The 24,190-nt window shown below is 37.7% G+C and overlaps 1 protein-coding gene across 1 annotated transcript in view; it reads left to right on the top strand.

Moving 5' to 3' along the window:
- NUP210 (nucleoporin 210) overlaps positions 1-24,190 on the top strand; it is a 107,107-nt gene that overhangs the window by 40,164 nt on the left and 42,753 nt on the right. Inside the window, exons 11-20 of the mRNA XM_063121248.1 lie at positions 1,337-1,474; positions 4,656-4,811; positions 13,005-13,203; positions 14,182-14,327; positions 18,000-18,221; positions 19,616-19,789; positions 20,037-20,229; positions 20,554-20,660; positions 22,925-23,029; positions 23,109-23,210. Of these exons, the coding sequence (XP_062977318.1) occupies positions 1,337-1,474; positions 4,656-4,811; positions 13,005-13,203; positions 14,182-14,327; positions 18,000-18,221; positions 19,616-19,789; positions 20,037-20,229; positions 20,554-20,660; positions 22,925-23,029; positions 23,109-23,210 (1,542 nt within the window). The remainder of the gene's footprint in view (positions 1-1,336; positions 1,475-4,655; positions 4,812-13,004; positions 13,204-14,181; positions 14,328-17,999; positions 18,222-19,615; positions 19,790-20,036; positions 20,230-20,553; positions 20,661-22,924; positions 23,030-23,108; positions 23,211-24,190) is intronic.

Here is a 24,190-nt window from a genome sequence, read left to right as displayed (position 1 = left end):
CTCAGTTTGGAAGGAAGTTGCTCTTGAGATAATTGTCTAGGGAGTTGTGTCTTGGCTTCAAAGGAAGTGGCTCTGCATGGCAACTTAATTACCAGTATGGGGTCCAGAAAAATGCCATTTCTGGGAACAGGAAAGCAACTGTTTTCTTTAAATACACTTATTTCTGCTTTGATGTTTAATGAATGTGAATGTTAAGTGTTGGTACTACTGGATAAACCTAGAGTTGGTTTGTTTTTGTCACCATTTACTTTAAGTGTGAACAAACTTGTATTTATGACCTTTGGTTGATAATAGTGAATGTGATATACAACAGATTAACAATTCTATGTGTGTACTCTAAGCTTGGAGTTGAGTCACCCTAAACATGGTGGGATTTATGGATTGGGATTTATATCTTCATGATGACAATACCATCATCAACACAAATCAGGCCATTATATGTGTTAACTTCTTAGCCCATATGTGTGTGTGTGCGTATGTGTACGAATCTGTTAACTTTATTTTCTGTCACATTCAGATTTTTAAAATCTCAAGTATAAGCTTTGCACATTTTGGTAAATTCTTATAAAAAATAAGCTGAAAAGAAATTCTTACCCAACTGCACCAACCAAATTCAGTAGGTACAGCTATTCTCAGCATGGAATGGACAATGATGTACTTGCCTGCCATGTAGCTGTTAAAGATGAGTAGCCTTCAGAAAAAAGATGTGGTAACCCTGATTAAATACCTGTGGTTGAATGAACAAAGATTCAAATCCAGGATTTTAAAAATGCAGATTCAAAGCCCTGGGCTTGGATGGATAAATCTATCCATTTTGGCTTCTCCAATATTCTTTGGAGACTATATCTCAAGCTCTTTTTGTTCTGATGAACGTTAGATAAATACCTATTAAAACCAATCTGAAACAAAGTTCTCACCCACCCTAATCTTGCGTTGAGTAATACATTATCAGTGTGTCTGACCTCTACTGAAGAACAATAATACAATCTACCGACATAATAAAACAGAGGCAATAAAAATATGAGAACATAACAATAGCAGCTAAAACCGTATTCAAATAACATTTTAAAAGCCCTAGGAAAATAAGGACTCTACCAAGTGCTGGAAGAACATAAAAAGTGGGTGCAAGGCGAGATGGGGTGCCACAGCCAAGAAGACAGTGACCAGGTTCATGTGATCACTGCAGCCCATTGTAGCGTATTTAAACCATTGTGGGTTACAGCACATGTGTGCCAGAAAACATAATACGTGAAGCAGCCTTAAGTTTCTCCTGGCATCTTTTAGGATTAAGATTTGTTTTTTTTCCAGCTATGTAACTCAATATTTATTTGCATAGGATGGAGGTGTTCACACTTTATCTGTACCTGTACAAAACCAGCAAGAAGTAGACATTTACATTCCCATTGCTCTTGAGCCAAGCATTTTGACGTTTCCATGGCAGCCAAAAGCAGGAGCCTATCAGTACACAATAAAGGTAAGTGTTGAAAGCCATCTAAATGCAGAAAACCGGCAGCTTAGCTTTTGGGCAGTCTGATATTCTAGTGTGTGTTATTACCTTTCAAGGCGGCAACCCAATTTCTATTAGAAAATGGAACTGTGTCACTATTCGGCTGCAATTTGACACCTGCTGTTTTAAAAGCTGCATTTTGTTTTATGGCACATTCATATCATTAAGGAGCTGTCCTTTTCAACTAAGTATGATTGCAGAACATAATGTTTGGTAGTATCAAATAACAAATGGAAAGCAAATGACAATGCTTACGGTTTAGTGCATTTGGGTTCCATAAGTTAGCAGATAGGATGACTGCCAAGAAGATATCCAGAGAAGAATGAGCTTCTTCCTAGAGCATTGGCACTGATATACTTCACTTCCTCTTGTTTCATTCACTATTGCAATAACATTGTTATTGGAAGGCAAAGTCCATGGAATAAGGGTAGCCAGAGCTGCCTTTTCTTAGAACTTATTCCAGAGAAAACAAATTCTGTCATGCATCTTTTTTAGGTAACGCAATTAAGGTTGTCAAAGCCTTTTAGATTGTTTACAGTGATGTTCATCCTCTACCAGAGGAAAGTTTTTCTTCAAAAGAGACAGATACATGAAACGTTCTTTGAAAAAAATGAGAAGCCATTTGGTTGACATATAAAGAATACTGAAACGGGGGTGGGGCTCTATTCTGGTCAAGCTGCCAAGTTGCCAATCTGGGAGGAAAATGAAGTTATCTCATATATAGACGTAACCAGAGTAAGCCTCATTGTACACAATGAGCTGTATCCAATAATGGATTTGCCTTTTTGGAAAGTTGTGAATCCTGTAACACTTGAGCAAGTTGTGAAACCTGATTTTGACTGATCCTTAAGCCTGTCCCCTCCAGAAAGCAGTTCCTGAGGATTCTGGGCCTCTGGAACAAAATGGGAAATAGGAAGGAAGTGAGGCAGGTGGCTACTAGGAGGAGGGTTTTCTCTGCTATGGCACCCCGGCTGTGGAATGACCTCCTTCTGGCACCTACACTGTACTCTTTTCGTCGCCAGCTGAAGACCTTTTTATTCTCTCAGTATTTTAACACTTAATTTTAACAAATTTAAATTTTACTGTTCTAACTCTGTATTTTAATCTTACATCAATTTTGCTGCGTGGTTTTATCCTGGTTGTGCTTTTTATACTGTATTTTGTATTTGTGTTTTTAACCTGTTGGTTGTTTTAGTATGGTTTTAATTTTTGTGAACCGCCCAGAGAGCTTCGGCTATTGGGCGGTATAAAAATGTAATAAATAAATAAATAAATAAATAGCCTGAAGGAATGGTGTGGGAAGTTAGTGAAAATTGGGGGTCTCAAGCTTTACAAGAGGAAGCACTTTCTGGTAAGGTAAATCCACCATTGGCTACAACCCTTTGTTCATTCCAACTCAAATCAAAATATGGATAACAAAGTGAAGTATTTTGTTTTATTCTTATTTGAACCACTAGTAGGAACCTTGTGCTACAGAAATTGGCTATCACAGTATCTGACAAATATATAATCTAATAAAGCTTCCTCAAAGATGTGATATGGTATGGCTTGAACTATATCTACAATTTTAGATGTATTTGATTCTTTGTGTAGTTTTGGTCCATAAAATAAAGGGGAAAGTTTATTTTTAAAAGTGAAATTGTTTCCTTGGCGTTTTAATTTATTTCTTGTTTCTATAACGTAATGCTGCTTAGAATCATTCTATAGCAAAGTATTTCTGATCTATGCAGCCTTTCCGCATGTGCAGCTGCCTGTACACAAATAGGGAGCTGGCCGAGGGAGAGGATCAGTGGGAAGGAACTCTGCATGCTGAAGCAATCCAGGGGAGAGGGGAGGATTTGTTGTGGGTAGGATAGATACTGGATTGTGCTCTTATTGTTTTTCCCTTTGCCATAATTAATTACACAGATCAGATTGGCATTAACAATATGCTACTTATGGGGGCGGGGAAGCTCTGTTGTTCTGGATTGTTATGTGACTCTGGAGCTGAAACAGATGGTACTCAACTTCGATATTCATAGCATACCAAGCTATCCTGCTGCTTAATGTGCAAGGTCATTCATCTTTCCATAGTCATATGTTATAAAAACAGTTTAAATTACATCTTCTTGCTCAGCCCACAAAAATGAAATAAAATCAAGCTTCTGAAGATTTTCTTTAAAATGGTTTAGATTTTAGGAAAGGATGACTTAGATTTTACAGCTTCTGAATCCTTGGAGAGGCTAAGGATGTTATGTGCCAAACTTCTTGGACCTTTGCAAGAATCATAGTAAATACAGGCACTCTTCATTGTTGTCATGACTGACTTCTGATGAATTTCTGGAGCCATGAGTATACAAAGCCAGCCTCCCCTTAAGGCTAAAAATAAAGACATGATGACAGCAAGAAATCAATTTTCTCCCTTTTCTCTGCCCTCTTTTGCCATTTATACTTCTCAGCAATTCCCATTGGAAGCAAACACTTTCAGCAGTACACAGGTTAGCTGCACTGAGACTTAAAATCATTCAGTTGGCTGTCTCAAGCTTTCAGTAAAAGGAAATTAATCGTCGGTCTAAAAAATGCAGCAATCCTATCAGCTGGCCCTCTTGTGTGCTGACTTATGAAATGATATGCTGACATACAGGCACTATTAATCACTGATATCTCCGGGTATTAGAATTTTGCAGGAGAGGGAAAGACCAGAGGGAAAGACATGTGTTGTGGCTGTTATAACAGTGACCAAACACCAGTGTAGGAAAACAGAAGATTAAAAAGCAGTGATGTGTGGATGGATCCCTGACGTTTTCAGCTGAACAGAAGGGTTTTTTCCCCCCTATAAATTTCTGAGTAGAAATTTTAGGCTAAACTATTGTCTCCAACTTATTATACAAGGGAAAATTTAAGGGGAGGAATTAGTTGGAAGAAGATGAATATCATAGCTAAAGGACTTGAAGGAAGTCCTTTATACAATTATTTAGAGCAGCGTCAAAAACAAAAATAGCTGCAATGATAGCTAACTGATAGGAGAAGGCACCCCAAGAAGAAGAATTATCTTACATTTGTTTGAGTAATTTGTAGGATGCCTAGTTTATGGGTATACATGAAAGCAAAGAAGCCTTAGTGATGAAACTAATATTTTGATTTAATTTGTTTTTCTTCTTTGATCTAGGCTCATGGTGGAAGTGGCAATTTCACTTGGTCCTCATCTAACCAAAACATTGCTACAGTAACAGTCAAAGGAGTCATGACAACTGGGAATGAGATTGGTGTCAGTATCATACGTGCCAACGATGTTCAGAATTCATTACATTATGGGGAAATGAAGGTAAACAATATTTCTTCCTTGTAAAATGAATGACAGAGAAGGCATGTTGTGCTTTCAGTCAAGGAACAGAGGCTCTAGGGATGCTGGAGAAATTCGAGATGGACTAAAATGAGTTTGAATTTCTAAGGATCGAACCTGTGGAGTCTGCTGCAGGCTGGTCTCTCCAGGCTGCGCAAAGTCTGTGAAACTCCGCATTGTTTTTACTTTCCCTAAATCTGCGCTAATTCAATCATAATATGCAAGTTTCTCCTGATACATATGCTATGCTGGAAAATATATGCAGAGAAAAGTTGAATGGAATGGAGGACAACACGCTAAATGTTATGTACTAACATAAATTCAGTAAATTGTTGCGAACTTTCTTACAGAATTATTTGTGTATTTTCCACATCATGGAAGAAAAATTCAGATCTGCCTGTAAATGGACGTGAGAATGAACACTACTGCAAAATCCATGTAACACAGATGGAATGGATTTTACACAATCTGAACATTCCTAGCTATCACTCTTTCTTAGGGAGTTCTTCCTGTGGGCTTTAGAGCAAACAGGAAATCTTGGACATCTTTTCTTCACTCTGACTAGAGAGGGACTTTCCTAGATGACTTAGGACACAACCCTATGCATGTAAGACTTCTTTCTGACAAAGCAACTCCCAGCATTGTAGGAGTTTTTTTTCTGTTTAAACATACATAGGATTCCACCCTTACTTACGTTTGTTGGTCAGCCACAGCCTCAACTGAGCCCTTTAAACCTCAGTTTAAAAATTATAATTCAGAAGCCATTTTTCATGCAGAGTAGAGAAGCAAGGTAAATTCAAAAATCTATCATAGCACCCAATTATAATGTGACTTTCTTTTATACAGCCAAGTCTCAGAAGGAAGTGATGGTGTGTTTTATCCCTGGTCAAGATATTTTCTACCTATTGAAGTTGAGAGACATGGAAAGGTTTGAGGAAGGGTGTTGAAGCCTCACAAATGCATTGGCAAAATGCAGGCACAGGCACACAAAATTGACTTATCTGAAACATTCTTTGGCCATAAAGAGAAGCAGGAGGATTCTTAATAGGTCTTCTGAATGATCTATTTTTCCCCTGTAGCAGAATTGTAAACTTTTAAACTTCTGTGGAGCCAGGTTTTCCCAATTCTCAGCTGCAGTTATATATAATGACCAATCCACCATGCTGTGCATGAGGATTTCTGCACACTCACCTGCCAAACAGATGGTTAACTGCTCTTATCATCTGTTGAGATAGCGATTTCAATTCCCCCGCTCACTTCTAGTTTTCCATATAAATGATTGACACTGTCAGAGCTTTCCACATCAAGCAAGAGATGCATATGGAAACTTGCAGCATAATCCTGTGCATGTTTACTCAAAAGTAAGTCTCGTTATATAATTGGGGCTTACTCCTAAATAAGCGAGCATAGGATTGCAGCCCTACTCCAGTAGGGATCCCCATACCAGATGTATGTGTGTGTGATGGGTGGGAGTGGGGAGAGAGCTTTTTACCCAACTAAGATCACGTTCAACAAGGTGATGGTGCACCCAGGCTGGTAAGCTGAAAGCACCTAAATTAGCAGGTATGAGACCAGTTGCAAAGGTCAAATTGCATGGTTGGAAGGCAACCAGTCCCTTAGGAACAGGAGTTTCTGTGTACACAAGGAAGCCTTCTTTTTCCGTTACAACTCCATATGCTGTATCAGGGCCACTCTTGACATTCCCCTGAGTTTGGGGAAAAGACTTATTAAATTGTTCAGATAGCTGTGTTAGGATGCCCAGGGCACATGGAACTCACCTAATCCTTCAGATCCCAGCTTATATCATCAGCTAGCTAACTGGTACTTTCCATAACAAAATAATGGTGATGTTTTTCACCACGTTTATGAAATGTTACTTTTAGTAACAACAATTTAAGTACCCTGCTTTCTATAGACAAGTTTAGCCCACATTAATTCCCAAGAAGTCCAGCTCCTGATGTTTTCATGTGGATTAACTGAAAGTCTTTTTAAAATGTGGCTTTTTAAGTTCAAAGCATTTAGAGAACCCTGTAAACGGAGGGGAGAGTATTACACTGTCTCTAATAGTACTAGCAAAAGACATCTGCTGAGGGCAGGCAGTCACGATATGAGCTGGCAGGCCTCTTTAGAACCTTGAATCCATCCAATTTTTGCACAGTCAAGTTATACAGAGACATTTTCATTTGGGCGACCTTCTGTCAAACAAAACAAATAGTACCTCTTGGACCAGGTGTAATGCAGCAACTTATGGAGAGTAATCTCGTTACGTAGCCACTACCTGCAATTCTAATCAAGAGCTATTACAATCCTACCAAGTCTGTATTATGTTTTTGGTTCCCCTTTGCTGAAATGTATTTTTCAGAAATATAAGTTATGTTCCAGAAACACCAGTTAGTACACAGCCATTTATGGTATAAAAGTAATACGTGTTTCAGGAAATGTATTTCTAAAGAGGTCTTGCTCATTATACCTGCTCTAGAAGTTGCATCTGCAGTGTCTTCGAAGCCTATAAGTAAGACATGTATCCTGCCAAATGTAGTTTTAAATGGACATTAAATATAGTGGTTAGATTCTAAGTTGCAACCTTCTACGTGTTAAACCATTATTAAAGCAAGATACAGTCTCACACTGATGTATGGACCATACAGTAGCTGTGTCCCAAAGATATGTTTTCAGCAAATAGTTGCCTGTGGGAACTACAGAAATGATGTGTTTAATTAAAACTTTTTTTTCAGATTCATGGTTCAGAGCACATAGCAAAACAAGTGCATTTCATCCCATTTGAACTTGCAGGAACAAGCATTAAATGAAATGAGTGTCTTCAATTTAAGTTTTTATCTGTCTCTGCTCAAGCTTTGTGTCTTGTGTTTGAAGCAAGCATCTGTCTCCTGACCTTGATTATCAGGTTATGCAAGTAGTCTATAAGTTCCATAAGGATTACAATTTTAACACCGTACCATATGGTCCACAATTTAACCTGAAGCAGTAGACAGATGGCTTAAAAAGTTAGACACGCCAAATGAAAAGCTTTGATCAAGCAGTTGTTATGAAATGTTGCTATCCATCTGTGATGGTTTCTTTAATGATAGCAAGGAATAAAATACCAACATCCCATTCAAGCATCTGCTTATCCCCATATTTGAGATAGCAGATCCAATGCATATTTCAGACTTCACAATCCAGAGTGAGCTGTCACACACAAATCCTGCTGTGTATACAAGCGTCCTCATTAACTTTAATGAATGGCAGTGTTGCAAACACTTTCCCTGGTGTGCATGAAATTTCCCCTTCCATTGTAGTGGAAGGGGACACCCTTGTTCAGGTGAGCACTATGAAAACAAAACCAATGTAATTAAGTGTGATTGACGAAGTTCTCTCCACTTTCATGTGTCTGTAATATGCCCACAGACACCTGTCTTGCTACCCACCAGACTCCCTATCCCTCCCGATCTATAGGGATAGGAAGTCTGCCCCTTCCTAGAGTTGGAAGACCTAAAGACCGTAGTGCACACGCTGGTAACTTCGAAGCTCGAGTTCTGCAATGCACTCTACATTGGGCTACCTTTGTGCCTAGTCTGGAAATTTCAACTAGTTCAAAATATGGCAGCCAGGTTGGTCACCAGTACACCCAGGGGGACCACATTACACCAGTTTTAAAATCTCAAACTGGCTGCCAATTAGTTTCCGGGCAAAGTATAAAGTGTTGGTTATTACCTTTAAAGCCCTACATGGCTTGGGTCCAGGCTACCTGCGGGATCTCCTTCTCCTGTACAATCTGCCCCACACACTCGGGTCCTCTGGGAAGAATCTACTTCAGTCTGCCAAAATGAGGCTGATAAGTATTACCCAGAGGACTTTCTCTTCTGCTGCCCCCAGACTGTGGAATGGCCTGCCGGAGGAGACTCGTCAATTTAAAAGTCTTTTAGCATTTAAGAAAGCTATAAAGATTGATCTATTCCAGCAGGCCTATCCAGTGGAATTTTAGGATGTTTTTTAGGATGTTTTTATAATGTATACTATGTTTTTAATTCTGTTTTATGTATTTTATACTTATTGTTGTTCCCTGCCTCAATCCAAATGGAGAGGTGGGTAAGAAATATATTATTATTATTATTATTACTATTATTATTATTTAATTAATTAATTTAATTAATTATTATTATTATTTAAATTTTACTATTTTTAAAATAAAAAAATAACTGGGAGACTGGAACCTGGTCAGATGGTTAGGAAACTCCACTACACAGATAGATAGATAGATAGATAGATAGATAGATAGATAGATAGATAGATATTTCCCAGGCACTTTACACTGGTTGACAGGTTTTGATTTCCTTCTTCAAAGTGCCTGGATCTCTAGTTCCATGTACTTTCTAGTATTAGACACTATTGTAAGCTCTATTTATTTAAATAGGAATTTATCATCTTATAATAAATGCAAATATGCCCCATCGCCTTCTGTTGCTGGTTATTTGAAAGACTGGCTTACACCTGTATGACCTTCTCCAGCCGCTAAGATTGGCATCTAAGGCCTTGCTTGTGGGCCAATCAGTAAAATTCATGGAGTTGATAGCCATAAGAGACAAGGCTATTTTGGTGTGGGCCCTGTCACTAAATGAAATCAAATAGTTTATTTGTGTAGCAAAAGCCATTATAAAAAAACAAGAGTCAAATACACTTCAATTTAAAAAAAAGTAAAGTAAAACCATCAAGACAGTTCATCTTATCACAAATTTTCCTCCTTAAAGTTGCTGCTCTAAAAGCAAAGCAAGGCTGTTCTTAAATTGGGCCCTACCACTATGTAGCTCCCTCCCATTGGAAATTCGCTTAGCTCTCTCATTGTGTACTTTTAAACAGGTTTTAACAACCTGGTTGTTCACATCTCCATCTATCTGATCCATTTGAAATTGGCCCAAGCTTTAGAATGGATTTTTAAAACTTGTTTAGATGATATTGTTGAATTTTAGATATTAAAAGGAAAAGCAGGAGGAGAAAAGCATCCAATAAAGTGAAACAAAGGGAGAAATGAATTCTCAGGATGCTGAACTTTTTATTTGTAGGTTGTAAAGCCCGACATTTTGGATATTGTAACTCATTGTGTACTTTTTTTTTTTTTTGGTAACTCGTGTCCTTTTTGTCTATTTTGTTTTTATGATAATTTTATTTATGAAGTGCTTCAAAGGGCTACACAACCTTCAATCTCATGGTCTCCAATATCATCTGTACGCTGATGATACACAACTATATCTGTCATCTCCGGAACTTTCTCCTGATGTTCACGATCGTATCTCGGCATGTCTTTCAGATATCTCAGCTTGGCTGCTTCATCGTCGCTTGAAGCTTAACATGGCAAAGACTGAATTGCTTGTTTTTCCTCCTAAACCTTCTCCTCATCTCTCATTCTCTCTTACTGTCAATGATGTTACGCTTACTCCGGTCAAGGAAGCTCGTAGCCTTGGCTTTATCTTCGACTCCTCGCTCTCCTTTATTCCTCATATTGAGGCAGTAGCTAAATCTTGTCGATTTTTCCTGTATAATATTGCCAGGATTCGATCATTTTTGTCTGTCTCTTCTGCCAAGACGCTTGTTCATGCACTGGTTATTTCACGGTTGGACTACTGCAACCTTCTTCTCTCTGGCCTTCCTTCTTCTCACATCAGCCCGTTGGTTTCTGTTCACCACTCTGCCGCAAAGATCATCTTCTTAGCACGCCGCTCCGACCATGTTACTCCGCTTCTGAAATCTCTTCATTGGCTTCCAATTCACTTCAGAATCCAATATAAACTTCTCCTGTTAACCTTCAAAGCTTTTCACGGTCTAGCTCCTTCCTATCTCTCCTCTCTCATCTCACACTATTGCCCCGCTCGTGCTCTTCGCTCCTCTGATGCCATGTTTCTCGCCTGCCCAAGGGCCTCTACTTCCCTTGCTCGGCTTCGTCCATTTTCGTCTGCTGCCCCTTACGCCTGGAACGCTCTTCCAGAACATTTGAGAACTACAAGTTCAACCACAGCTTTTAAAGCTCAACTAAAAACTTTTCTTTTTCCTAAAGCTTTTAAAACTTGATGTTGTGCAGACTTCTACTGTTACTTTCTACTGTTAGTTTTTCCCTACCCTGTGCCTGCTTACCCTTCCCTGTACCTGTTGGCATTCTCTTCCCCTCCTTATTGTTTTACTATGATTTTATTAGATTGTAAGCCTATGCGGCAGAGTCTTGCTATTTACTGTTTTACTCTGTACAGCACCAGGTACATTGATGGTGCTATATAAATAAATAATAATAATAATAATAATAATAATAAGGACAATTTTATAAATCCTTAAATAAATAAATAAATAAATAAATAAAGGGCCGGGGGAGGAATTGGATCCTGTGGCAGCTAGAGCTAGCTAAAATTGGTTGACAAGATTATATGTCTCCTGGCAGTGGACCTTCAGTAGTTCGCGGTGACAGCACCAGTACTGTCCTATCACTCCAATGTGATTTGAGGGAACAGGAAACCAGAAAGAGCTGCTACTTCATTCTTGCATATCCCTGTTCACAGCTTGAGGAAATGGTCAGAGACCCTTTCCTATTACCCTTCTAACACCATTTTGGAATTACTACTCCAGTTCGCAGACTGACTCATGCAGCAGTAGGCTGTATGCAGTGAACAGCAAACATTCATGTCTGGAATAGATGTGTTTGAAGTCTAGACTTAGATGATGTTTGAAGTTGGGGAGATCATTCCACATCTTACAGAGACCACGTAACACCGGTCTTAAAGAAATTGCACTGGCTGCCTATACACTTCCAGTCGGAATTCAAGGTGTTGGTAATGACGTTTAAAGCCCTAAATGGCTTGGGACCTCAATACTTAAGGGAGCACCTCTTCCTATATATGACTGCCCAAGATTTGAGGTCTGTTGGAGGAGCCCTCCTCCGCGTCCCACCAACATGAGACATATGCTATGGTGGGGTGTTATGGCACCCCGGCTGTGGAATGCCCTCCACTTGGAGGCCTGACTGATGTCAGCACTGGTTTAATTCTGGTGCCAAGTAAAAACATGGCTTTTTAACAAAGCCTTTAATGGTTAAATTCACCAAGCTCACACATTGTTTTAACTGTTTTAATTGTTTCACCGCTTTTAAATTATATACTGGTTTTAACTTGATTAATGGTTTAATTTGTTTTTAAGCTGTGTATATTTATTGTTTTATATTGTATAATTTTATCTGTATGCCACCCTGAAATCCTAGTGATATAGGGCGCGATTCAAATGTTTTAAATAAATTAATAAATAAAAATAATTGGGGGCCACCACTGAGAAGGCCATCTCCCTTGTTGCCATCATCCAAGCTTCCCTTGGAGGAGGCTCCTGGAGAAAGGCCTTAAGTGCTGAACATGGTGTACTGGATGGTGATAGAAATTTGTTTTAAATTCTTTCATTGTCAGTATATTATGACAAAACAGACCCAAATATTTAAATCTCCCTGGTAATAAAATAGGCACCTGACATAGATTATATTAGCAAAGGTATTAAACATGTTAAACTTAACATGCAGATTTAAAATTTTGACAAATACCAAAGTTAGCAGTTCTTAAAGCTCATCATGGAGAACTCCCACAAATGGTTCCTTTCTGTGGAATTCACTGCCTGTTGATGTCAAGCAAGGACTGACTTTGTTTTGTTTTTCCACCTGCTGAAAACATCTTTATTTATTTGTGCATCTTCTTAATTAGAGGTTGATGTATGAGATGTCTGGACTACAGAGAGTCTTGGATACTTTGCAAGGCATTTTTGTCATGTGTTTGTTATGAAAGCCAGTGTGGCATAGTCGTTAGAGTGTTGGACTAGGACTCGATTGATTCTGGTTCTAATCCACACTCAGCCATAAAACTCACTGGGTGAGTTTGGGCAAGTCACTGACTTTTAGCCTGACCCTAACTCACAGGGTTGTTGTGAGGATAAAAAGGAGAGGAGGAGGATATAAGCCACTATGGGTTCCTTGCAAGAGGAAAAAATGTGGGATATATATGTAATAAATGTCTGCAGTCACGCTTTTCAAAACATATGACATTTCTTTCATGTCAAAAGTGATACCCTTGGGCAATTAAGAGTTTTGAATTTCCCAGTTCAGATTTTGTTCATTATCTGTGTTTGGCCTCTGTGTCTTATCTCATTATTTTCTCTTAGGTATATGTGACAGAGCCTAGTGGCATGGAGTTCACACTATGTCGAGTTGAGGCACGTGTGGGTGAGGTACTGGAGCTGCCTCTGAGGATTAATGGCTTAATGAATGAGGAAACCAGTCAGATAGTCACCTTGAGTGACTGTTCACATTTTGATTTAGTTGTCAACATTGAAAACCATGGAGTGTTCAGTTCATTTCAAGGTGATTTAAAATGAATTCATTCATTTTAATTTTTAAGATAAATAGAAAGACACTTACTGATATGTTAATGTTTCTTTTGTGAATAGCAAATGTTTATAAATGTCTAATAGTGATCATAGAAGTTATTTACATAGTTCAACCTCATTTCAGATAAATTGCAATTATCCCCAGGTATTACTCAAGTGAAAAACTTCTCAATACTGCAGGAGCTTATATATCACATTATCTCTTCTAGCGTTAAATGGCTTCTACTAGCCTTGTAAGACTTTATTTGAACTTCTTTCTATGTGCCTTGTGTCTAATCTTTTAGCATTTCACCATTAAATTTCGCATTTCTTCAACCATGGAGCCAAGATGCATTTATTTTTCACATGAGGCTAGTAGGAACAAAAGCCCATGAACTATTAAGACCTTGTGTCTTATTTATCCCATTCTATATAAACGGAATGAAGAACTCTAGCACAACCATAGTATTATCAAGAATTTTTTTTGGTGCTAGGCAAAAACCTTTCTTTTTTTTTTGCCACACAGGAACTGAAGACAAAAGAAATTGTTTTGAATTTCCATAATATCCAGATGTATTGAAATGAATTTTGAATATATACACTTTCTTGTTCCTTGTTTTTCTTTATATACATTTTTATTTTGTTTTTTATTTTATATAATTATAGTGATGATGAAAATTTGTAACAACATAATTAGTTACACAATATAGACAGCCTGAACTTCTTTTTTGTGTTTTCCCAGGCCTTTTCCATTTTATCAGTGCTTTTTTGTGATGTTTTATTGGATGTCTTTTGATTTGATTTGATTGTTTGTTGTTTTTTATTAATTTATTTGATTGATTGTTTTATTTGTAAACTTCTTGAAAAATATTTTTATTGACGGTTGATGTCTAACTTCTTAAAATGCATAATTTAAAATTGTAATAGAAATGTTGTACATTTATGTTCTGTTTACGTTTGCTTTTCTCAACAGGGAGACTAAAGCCAACTCCTGAGTACTGCAGTGGGGTCAGAGTTAAAGCTGAAGCCCAAGGATACACAACACTTGTAGTTAGCTATACACATGAACATATTCATCTCAGCGCCAGTATCACCATAGCTGCCCATCTGCCACTAAAAGTAAGCCTAGAGTTTCTATTTTTAGTTGGTCTTTACAAAACTCATTTTGATTCTTCAGTAAATACGGATTCAGGATAACAGGTGAATTGAGCTAAAGCATCTTAAAGATAACCCTTTTGTCCTTGACAATGGATTTTATTCAGAATTAAATTAGCTCCATTCCAGGATTCTTGAACCTGCGATGTTTTCTGCCTGGAACAGTTCCTAAATTGTGTTTAGAAGTTGAAGGGACTACAATATGTACAACCACTTGTGCCTTTGAGACAATGTACCCTTTTCATTAATGTTGCAGTAATAGCTAAACTGAGAGATGTAGCATTTGTATATAGAGCCCTTTACAAAATGCTTCTTGCATATTGTAAGCTTGAAGTACTCTATGGTAGCTCTCTGTGCTTCAGAGCATGACCTGTCATCCGCTTGAATGAATATTGTATTGGTTCTAAAAGATGATTCAGATGTTCAGAAAAAGCACCCCACGTAAGGAAAAATCCATGTTTGTAACAAACTATCAGTTTAACAAGAAAACTAAGCTAGCAGTGTTCCTCCCGTGGTACTAGCTTTCCACATTCATGGGAATTTTGATATGAAGGGCTATTTTAATGTGCCATTAGTTTCCTGCATTCTGGAAGTTGTGTGTGTGTCCTGAACGTTCTTCCCATCTCTACAAAGTGGTTTGACAAAGAAATCTGGGAAATCCCCAATACTCTGTTTCCCATGAGAAAAAGCACACAAGCACCCCGAAACCCTGGCACCAGCCCCAACCCTCCTGAAGCAATAAAATTGAGAATAGCCAGAGAAATCACAATCGGATCTGCCCTGACTTCTCACCCATTTCCTGACTCCTCAGCCCTCCCAGCCGTTTGTTTCTCTTTCCAGTGTTCCATATCAGAGAACCTCGCATTCCTGACCTCCAGCTGCATATCACTTGGACAGGAAAAGAGCTCATCTTTCCGTTGTAAAAACACCTCATGGCCCCTGACTCAGCAACTTGCAGAGCTACCAGAGCAGGCTCTGGTACCCTCTGCTGTCCTTGGGGCGCTTGTCAGGAACCAAGAGTAACACTTCTGACCGGTTCTAGCTGTAACGGTAGAGAACTTTGTTTATGTAGAATAGTTTCAATTTACAATGTTTATGGAACCTGTAATCAATCACGGCAGGGAGAGGGGGAGAATGAGATCATCAAAGTAATTTGAACGTGTATAAGATTGCTGAACATGGACCATAGTCAGAGAGTTTAGCCTTCAGCTTGCTGGAGGTTGCCTTTCTCCTACACGTGAATAAAAGCCTTTGTATCGGGGCTTGAATGGACTCTGCATCTTCCCCTAACGGGATCACATAACGTTGTTTTTCTTGAGTTATAATTCCTTATTGCAAATGCCAAAATTCTCCCGCAGTTATAATCGTCGCTATAAGAAAGCAAAATTAATAAATATAGTGTTAAAACCATGCTTTACAAATCTTAATCAGTATACAGTCTGAGTGCTGGTTACTCGGAAAGCCAGTTAAATAATACCTTACTCAGGCTGAACTAACCTTATCTGAATTCAGCCATATTAAGGCAAAGGAAGAAAAAAGATACGTGTTAGTTTTAGTAGGCAGCTGTTCATAGTTCTTGTGCATAACCGGTGTTAAGAAACCTAGTGCTGTTTAAAAATAATAAGAAAAGCCTAATAATCTAATAACAGAAAGGCAAAATTGAACACAAGCTAGTACATGAAACAGTTGCTTGGTTTTATTGTTACTGCTATACAAATCTGTGCATTCTCTCATGTCAGTACTTCTATACACTTGGAGGATTTGGGGGGGAAACGCCTTAAGAAAGAATCGAACCAAAATACATTGAAAGTAGCTGATAGTAAGCCTAATAGCTCAAACCTAAACATTTTTACCCAATACATCGCCTATTAATTTGAGTGGAACTTAATCCAAGAAAATGTGTGATTAGTGTGGATTTAAACAAGGAATTTCTTAACATGGAGCAAGACTAGTTTTTGAAACCCAGATCAAAAACACCTATTAGTATTTTTTATTATTATTTATTGAATTTATATCCCGCCTTTTTTCCTTCAAAGAACCCATGGGGACATACATAATCCTCCTCCTCCTGTCCATTTAATCCTCACAACAACTACTCTGTGAGGTATGTTGGGCTAAGAGTCTGTGACTGGCCCAAAGCTACCTGGTGGGTTTCCATGGCCGAGTAGAAACTAGAACTTGGATCTTTCGACTCCCAGTCCAGCACTTTAGCCACTACATCACGCTGGCTTTTTTCTTAACATGTGACCCACTTCCACGGGCAGATTACAATACTTATATTGTGACAAAACGAAAAACACTGATTATTTTTGGGAAAATATATTCTCTGAAACCCACCTCCTTAGCATGAAATTGCAACCAGCAGAATTGGAGTTCGCCTGAAGCAAATTGAAGTGTGTACAAAAAGTGTGCCCCAAAGAAGTAAGACGCATTGAGTTCAACCAGGCCTACTCCCAGGTTGTTGTTGTTGCTGTTACTTATTACATTTCTATGCTAAAGCTCTCTGGGCAGTTTACAAGGATTTAAGCCTTTAAAATACTATAGAAAACATAATGTAAAAACTGTTTACATAAAACAGTCAACAATAAAAAATTCCAGAACCAGTTAAAAACTTATCATATGCCGACAAATGCTTAGAAGTAGAGGAAAGTTTTGATCTGGCACAGAAAGGATGGTAATGTTGATTCCAGGCTGGCCTTAGTGGAGAGAGCAAGGACCACCCCCTAGGTAAGTGGGTATGGGATTGCAACCTAATAACATCAACATTCCAGAAAGTCTTGCTTAGTAGCACAGGTTATATCAATGGAGGTTTTGTTCCAATAGAATGATAGAATCATAGAATAGAGTTGGAAGGGACCCATAAGGCCATCAAGTCCAACCCCCTGCTCAATGCAGGAATCCACCTTAAAGCATCCCTGACAGATGGTTGTCCAGATGCCTCTCAAATGGCTCTAGTGTGGGAGAGTCCATCTCACTAGGTAACTGGTTCCATTGTCATACTGCTCTAACAGTCAGGAGGTTTTTCCTGATGTCCAGCCGGAATCTGGCTTCCTGTAACTTAAGCCCATTATTCCGTTTCCTGCACTCTAGGATGATCAGGAAGAGATCCATTAGATCTTTCTAATGTCATGTCACTTGAAGACTGTACTCCAAAGCAAGTACAGGAAAAGAGATGAACTTGACAATGTTTTAAAATGATAAAAATTCTTGTACTGGCAACAAATTGTTCAACACAAGAGATGACTTGGTTGACGACTGCTAAATATGCGTTCAGTTGAGTGAGGTATATTTGTACTGTGAACTGCTATTTAATTATTTTGTTGTATTTGTTTAGCTATAGTTCAGAAACTTTCATCTATGTCCTTCCGAATTTCAAGAATTCTCAGCTTATATTCAAAATAATTTATATCCTGCTGGTCCTCTGTTAGCAGATCAGAGTGTCGTGGCCTACAGCACTAAAACAGCAAAATTCACAGCAGCCAAGATACCTGGAAGGGCTCTATGTTTCTGTTCTTTTTAAAGTTTAAACATAAAGACTAATGTAAGAAAACTATGATTTACTCTTCTGCTGAGATGATTTTAAGTATTGCGCATGGTTTACAATATTTTAATCGTTATTGTTATTATTTTTTCTAGACTGTTGATCCTGTTTCTGTTGCCTTGGTAACTTTGGGCTCCTCCAAAGATATACTGTTTGAAGGCGGACCTAGGCCATGGGTTCAAGAGCCATCCAAGTTCTTCAGGGACATCAGTGTTGAGGATCCAGAGAACGTTGGTTTGTCCTTGCTAGGGCCACCGACAAGTCGGAATCCTTTCCAGCACTGGGTTAGAGCATCTTGCAAAGCCCTGGGGGAACAAGTGAGTGAGACAGATGCTTGTGATATAGTTTGTTGGACTCTGAGACCACAACAATTGAGAGAGACTTTTTTTGTTGACAACTAAAGAAATAAGGTTTCAAATGGTTAAGTTGCATATAGAATCTTGAATGCTTAAATTCGTTGCTGCTATTTATGTATTCTGATGCATCTGAGGACACTCTTGAGAATTAAGCATTCTTAAATAATGTTAACATTACAAGTGCTTTTTCACAGGATTTGTATGTCATGGAAAGTGTTAATAGCTTTAACAGCTCAGAGTATTTCCTGTATATAAGACCATTGCTTATTCACAAAGGGCATTCAACTCACTCCTCAAGCTTAATTACTGATTTTCAGATTCCCCTCCCCCCAAAGTGCTACAGATACAGTTGGAAAGCAATAGGAAAAATAAGTGATAAACAGTCTTGAGGTTACTATACATTTACAAATACATCATGTAATTATAATTACAATTACAAGTAGGAGCAAAACAAAGTATTCATGTCTGCCTAAATATCTCAGCAGTTCAACTCATACTGTTTGACCATATTAGTTTTTTTTGGAGTTTACTCAATTGCAGGAGCATCTCAAGGTTTTCAGGCTCCATCTGTTTAGTGTACATACTTAAATACAGCTGGGCATGTTCATCAACAATATTACTTCCTTGTGGGTAAGTATTTAAGCACACTATTTGTCTTTAATTTAAAGACAATGGAAACTGTTAGGTTTGACATCATGCACAGTCCACCCAGAACTCATAGAATAGCAGAGTTGGAAGGGGCCTACAAGGCCATCGAGTCCAACCCCCTGCTCAATGCAGGAATCCACCATAACTCTGGTGAGTTATGCATGGATCTCCTATACCAGCATCATTGAAATCAATGGAATTTGGAAAATTGTTCCCAGGGTAACTCATATAACCTACAATGACTTGAAATGTGGTATAGGTTGGTATCCTTGTTGTATAAGAATATCCTTTCTTGTCAAGGCAGAAAGAAAGTGAGGATTAAAACGTAAATTAATGACTCTTTAAAGCAGCCATTAGTATATGTATGTAGTGCATACATCACAGACCTCTTTCCTTGAAGAAAGAGAGTTCTGCCATCTGTTCCAAAATCTTGAAGACTTAATTTTCATTTTGCATTGGTAAGTTGGATCAAATAGCTATAAACAATGAGAGGTTGTGATAATGGACTGGAATTGCTTCTGAAAATAAATGTCAGAATGATACATCTTTATCTGTCAGGCGTGCAGGCTATTATTGGAACATAAACTCTTAATGTTTCTCCTTTGAACTATGCATAAAATGGAAGTTTGCATTAAATAAACAAGCAAGCATTCCTAAACATTGCTTTCCTTTTCTCTTTTCATTTATTTTCTCATATTTTTATGCAGGTAGTTTCATTAACAGTTGGAAACAAGCCCAGTGTTACTAACCCCTTTCCAGCTGTGGAACCTGCTGTTATGAAGTTGATCTGTGCCATTCCCTCTCGACTCACTTTGGCACCCCTGTATGCAAGTCCTGAGCTAGATATCTCCTGTCCTTTTCTTCTCCAGAACAAGCAAGGGGTAAGTTTAAAGAATGAAGGTAGAACACCAACCTCTGGTTCTGGTAGTTAGGTACTCTATAGAAATCTATAGAAATAGCTTAAGAGTTGCTTTGCTGTGACTTCAACCCACAGTGCTTCTGAAATATTTAAAGGCCCAACAATTTAGCCTGCTGGTTTAGAATTCAACATGGCTTGCTTTTGGTTCCACACATAAATATTCTAAGGCTATTTTTTGCTGTTCATAAATTAAATGATTTAACTTCCAGGTTCCTATCTCAAATTATCGTAATCCAGTATTGGAGCTGGAGGTTTATGATCAACAGGGACGTAAATTTGACAATTTCAGTTCCCTAAATATTATCTGGGAATCAACAAAATATTCCTTAGCCAGCATAGAGGCCAATATGCCAATGGAGCTGTCTCTGAAAGATCATGGAAGCAATCAAAAGAAAATGCAAGGTACCGTTCTAATACATTATGTATTTGGTGAACTGGTTATACCCGATGGCATTAGTGCCTCTTCCTGGGATGGGTTTGATGTTGGCTTATTTATTTATTTTAATCCCAAAAAAACATTTTGGAAGGAATGTAATGTTTTTCTCAACAAAATCTGTTGTTGGAATTTTTTAAAAAAAAAAATTTTAAGGATATATCAAACAAAAAATTGGGGGGAAATGTACATGTGTAACTTTGAAGACCAGTTAATCTCCATGCTCCTCTATGTTGATAATTAATCAAATAGTAAATACTGCTTTTTCAATTTTGTTTGTTCATTTTTCTTAGGTTTGCAAACTGTTTTAGTTCATCATAAACCCGGAACAGTAACTATATCTGCTACTGCAGTTGGATATCAGCATGGTCATTTGACTGCCTGTGAAGTAAATAAACCGGTAATGCAGTGTTCTTCCAGATTTTCCTTTAATACTCTAGTTAGGTATATTTCCTGTTGCCATTTCCTTAGTATATTTTAGTACATTTTAGTAGCTTTTTAAAAAGTTCAACATTGTACATTTCTAATCTGACCAATAAACATTGCTCTCTTGGTGGACTACGATCAGTTATAAAGGAAAATGCAATTTTAAAATAGTTAAAAATATAAAATGCAAGAATAAAATGCAAGACACTTGCAAACAGAGTGGCAGAACAAAGTTTTGCCTAGCACCCAAGCTGCCATTGCTCTCTGTTTACTTTTAGTACTTAAATTAATTATTATGTGCTCTCTTTCAATCTCTGAATGCAAGATTTGCACACGCAAAAATTTAGCCTGTGTTTTCACTTATCTGAAATGTTACCTTGTGTATGTTTCATATGAAGCATCAGTAATGCAGATGTCACTGGAAAGGAAATATAGTTATGATTTCACTGGGGAAAGGAATGAGTATTTTAACTTGTGCAGTTCTAAAACACAACACATTGATCATAATCCAGAAAGCTTCAAAAGGTTGAGCAAAGTGCTTACATGAGCCCAGTGGGACTTTCCTCCTATCCCACCTCCATGAAATCCATGCCATGTTACAAACTGCTTTTGAAATTGCCCTGAGTTTCTTAAGATGTTTGTATATTCTAAAGTTACAAAACTTTAAATATAAACCATTTCAAATAAAACAGCCAGTAGAATAATAGCCTGTAATTGAGTTTAAATGTTTTCTGAACGTATATGACGCTGCACAGAAGTTTGAAGTTTAACATCAAGGACAAAGCTTTCTGTAGAACTAAGACAACATACAAAATTTGCTGCCTAAGTGGCAGGATTGCAACTTTAAACAATATTGTAAATCTGCAAATTGCCTCATCTTTAGAGGTAAAGTGGCCATTCAAACTAAAGGAATTGTATCTATGTCCTTGTAACCCAATTGAATGTGGAAAATTGCTCTATATTGTTGAGTTGAGGAAACCATCAGTGGCTTTTAGTTAGTGACCAAAATAATTTAGCTGCTTGAAGGTAGTAATTGCTGGAAGGGGTGGATAGTTTTTTGTTTCACTCTGCAAAAACGTTCATTTCTTGAATAAGTGTGAACATCATTTAATGGATTGTGCTGACTTTAGGAATGTAAGTTACAGGGATAGAGCCTGGGAACTTTTGCTTGCAAAGAATGTGTTCCGCTGAGTTACAACCTTTTCCTAAAGCTTGTGTGTGCAAGCCCAATGGGGCTCTTTGTACCTTTAGATTTTATTTATTTAATGGATGTGTATACTACCTTCATTAAAGAATTTACAAGGAGTTTTCACAAAAGTGTGAAGTGATTTTTATTTTTATTTTTCTAATCCAAAAAAACCAGTTTTTGACAAGATAAACATTTGCTACATACGAATATTAATTAAATTAGATCTGTAATTGTCCAATTCTAGTAATGCAGGAAGATTTGAAACAATGTGCGTATTACCAAAGTATGCTTGTCTATTCCAAATGTGTTAATTGTTTATTCAAGAAAAGAAAGCAAACAGGAATATCCGATGTAACTTCTCCATTAATCTACCTGATTTAATAAGTGATCCTGCCTGTTTGCAGAGTATGCAGGTTGGTCATTACAGCTGCAGCTCTTATGGCTGAAACACAGGAGTCAATGTGGTTTACGCATGCATAATTAATGGCAGGATTACATGCCATGAATCCTCTTCTAGACTAAGGGAATATCATTTTCATCATCATATAAGTAACATTCACTGACCTCTATGACTTTTCAATGTTAAGTTTTGACAATGGGGGAGGTGTAACAAGAGGAGAAGGGGAGGGAAGACGGTAGGCAATTTGAGCATGTGGAACTAATGTGATGAATTTATGAAGTCTAATTTCCTTCAGCGCTGGAATAGGAAACACAATTAGATTTTTATTTTAAGTTACATCACTGAAACATGAGCTAAAGAATAGGCTTATTGTGTTAGCACTCATAATATGTTAGCACTCATAATAGTTTCATAAATACTCATTCATTTTGTGAAAATAGAGAAATCCAGGGATGGCAATCTAGTAATCAGACCTATATCTTGTTTCATGGTTCATGTTTCATGCAGTATTTCAAGTCTACTGCATCTCCTTCTCTTCTGCAGTCTGTTTGCCTTTCTATATATAACATTGTTCCAAAGTCTGTTCTCATATGATGTAAGCCTGGAAATGTCATGCTAACATTTTTTGTTGTCTCCATATTCCTTGCAGTATGAGCCTCTTATATCTGTGTCTGCAACTACCGAACTAATACTTGTGGAAGATGTAAAAGTGAGTCCTAAAGAAGTGACAATCTATAATCACCAGGCTATCCAGGTAAGGAGCTACCTTTGCATATTATTTTAAGTAGTCTCTGTGAAAATGTAAATTATATCAAATGTACTTTTCTTGGCAGACTGAACTGCTCATTAAGGAAGGCTCTGGATATTTTTTCATTAATGCCAGTGTTGTCAACATTGTAAAAGTGGCTTATGAAGAAGCTCAAGGCATTGCAGTGGTAAGTAACATCATGCAACAATTTTCTACTCTCTTTAGGGAAAAATATTTAATAGTCAGTTATCATTGTAAAATAGATTGGGGACAGCCTTAAGTCATGTGTTAGTATTAATCAAGTAAACGCCGCATTTTGAATGCAATACCTATTGTAACTATGTTTGTTCCATGAAACAGTCCACTAGGAACATCTCCTAAACAAATTCAGTTGGAATAAATAGGTGATACGCAAGGCCCTGTGCCTAGGGTCTGGTACTGCATACTACATGGGACTAGGCCTCAGGCACTTGGAAAAAGAGGAAAATCAAAAACTTGACAGCAGGTATGAAGTGTCTGGGATGGATATATATATATATATATATATATATATATATATATATATAAGCACACCTCTTTCTTTAGTAGTCTCCTAAGACTCTCACTGAGACCTACTTCAGTCCTGAAAAAAATCTTCCCCTGGTCAACTCTGGCTAGGTTATTAAATTCAACAAAAGAACATTCCTCCTGTCCTGTATGAATATTTCATTACAGGCTGAATGAGCAAACAAGACATCTCTTTCCAGATGTAGGAAGTGTGAATTTCAAGAATGTTCAGAACATTCCATAGCCATAATACTGAATAAAATGAATTCCTAAAATGTAGCCCCCTATCCCCACCCCTCATAAAGTCTTGGAAGATGTGGATTAATACAATAATTGGAAATAATTTGGATCAGTTGCAGCACCTTTTTTCAAGCAAGATTGCAATCAAGGATGATCCCTCTGGCCCCAGCGGAACATAAATGTCCCTTAACAACTCACCACTTTGTTCTGGCATTGTCAAACTAATCTCCCTTCTCTACTTTTCTGTGTCTTGTCTTTTAGTTGTAAGCCTGAGGACACGGTCTTTCTCTCTCTCCCTCTCTCTCTCTCTCTCTCTCATTGATGTGAGCTGTTTTGAGAGACAATATTTGTCTGAAAAGTTAGATAAAATATTATTTTTAA

This window comes from Elgaria multicarinata, chromosome 3, assembly GCF_023053635.1.
Source record: "Elgaria multicarinata webbii isolate HBS135686 ecotype San Diego chromosome 3, rElgMul1.1.pri, whole genome shotgun sequence".
NCBI classification, from domain to species: domain Eukaryota; kingdom Metazoa; phylum Chordata; class Lepidosauria; order Squamata; family Anguidae; genus Elgaria; species Elgaria multicarinata.
Note: the sequence above shows the minus strand (reverse complement) of the source record. Positions and strands in the feature narration are given on the sequence as shown.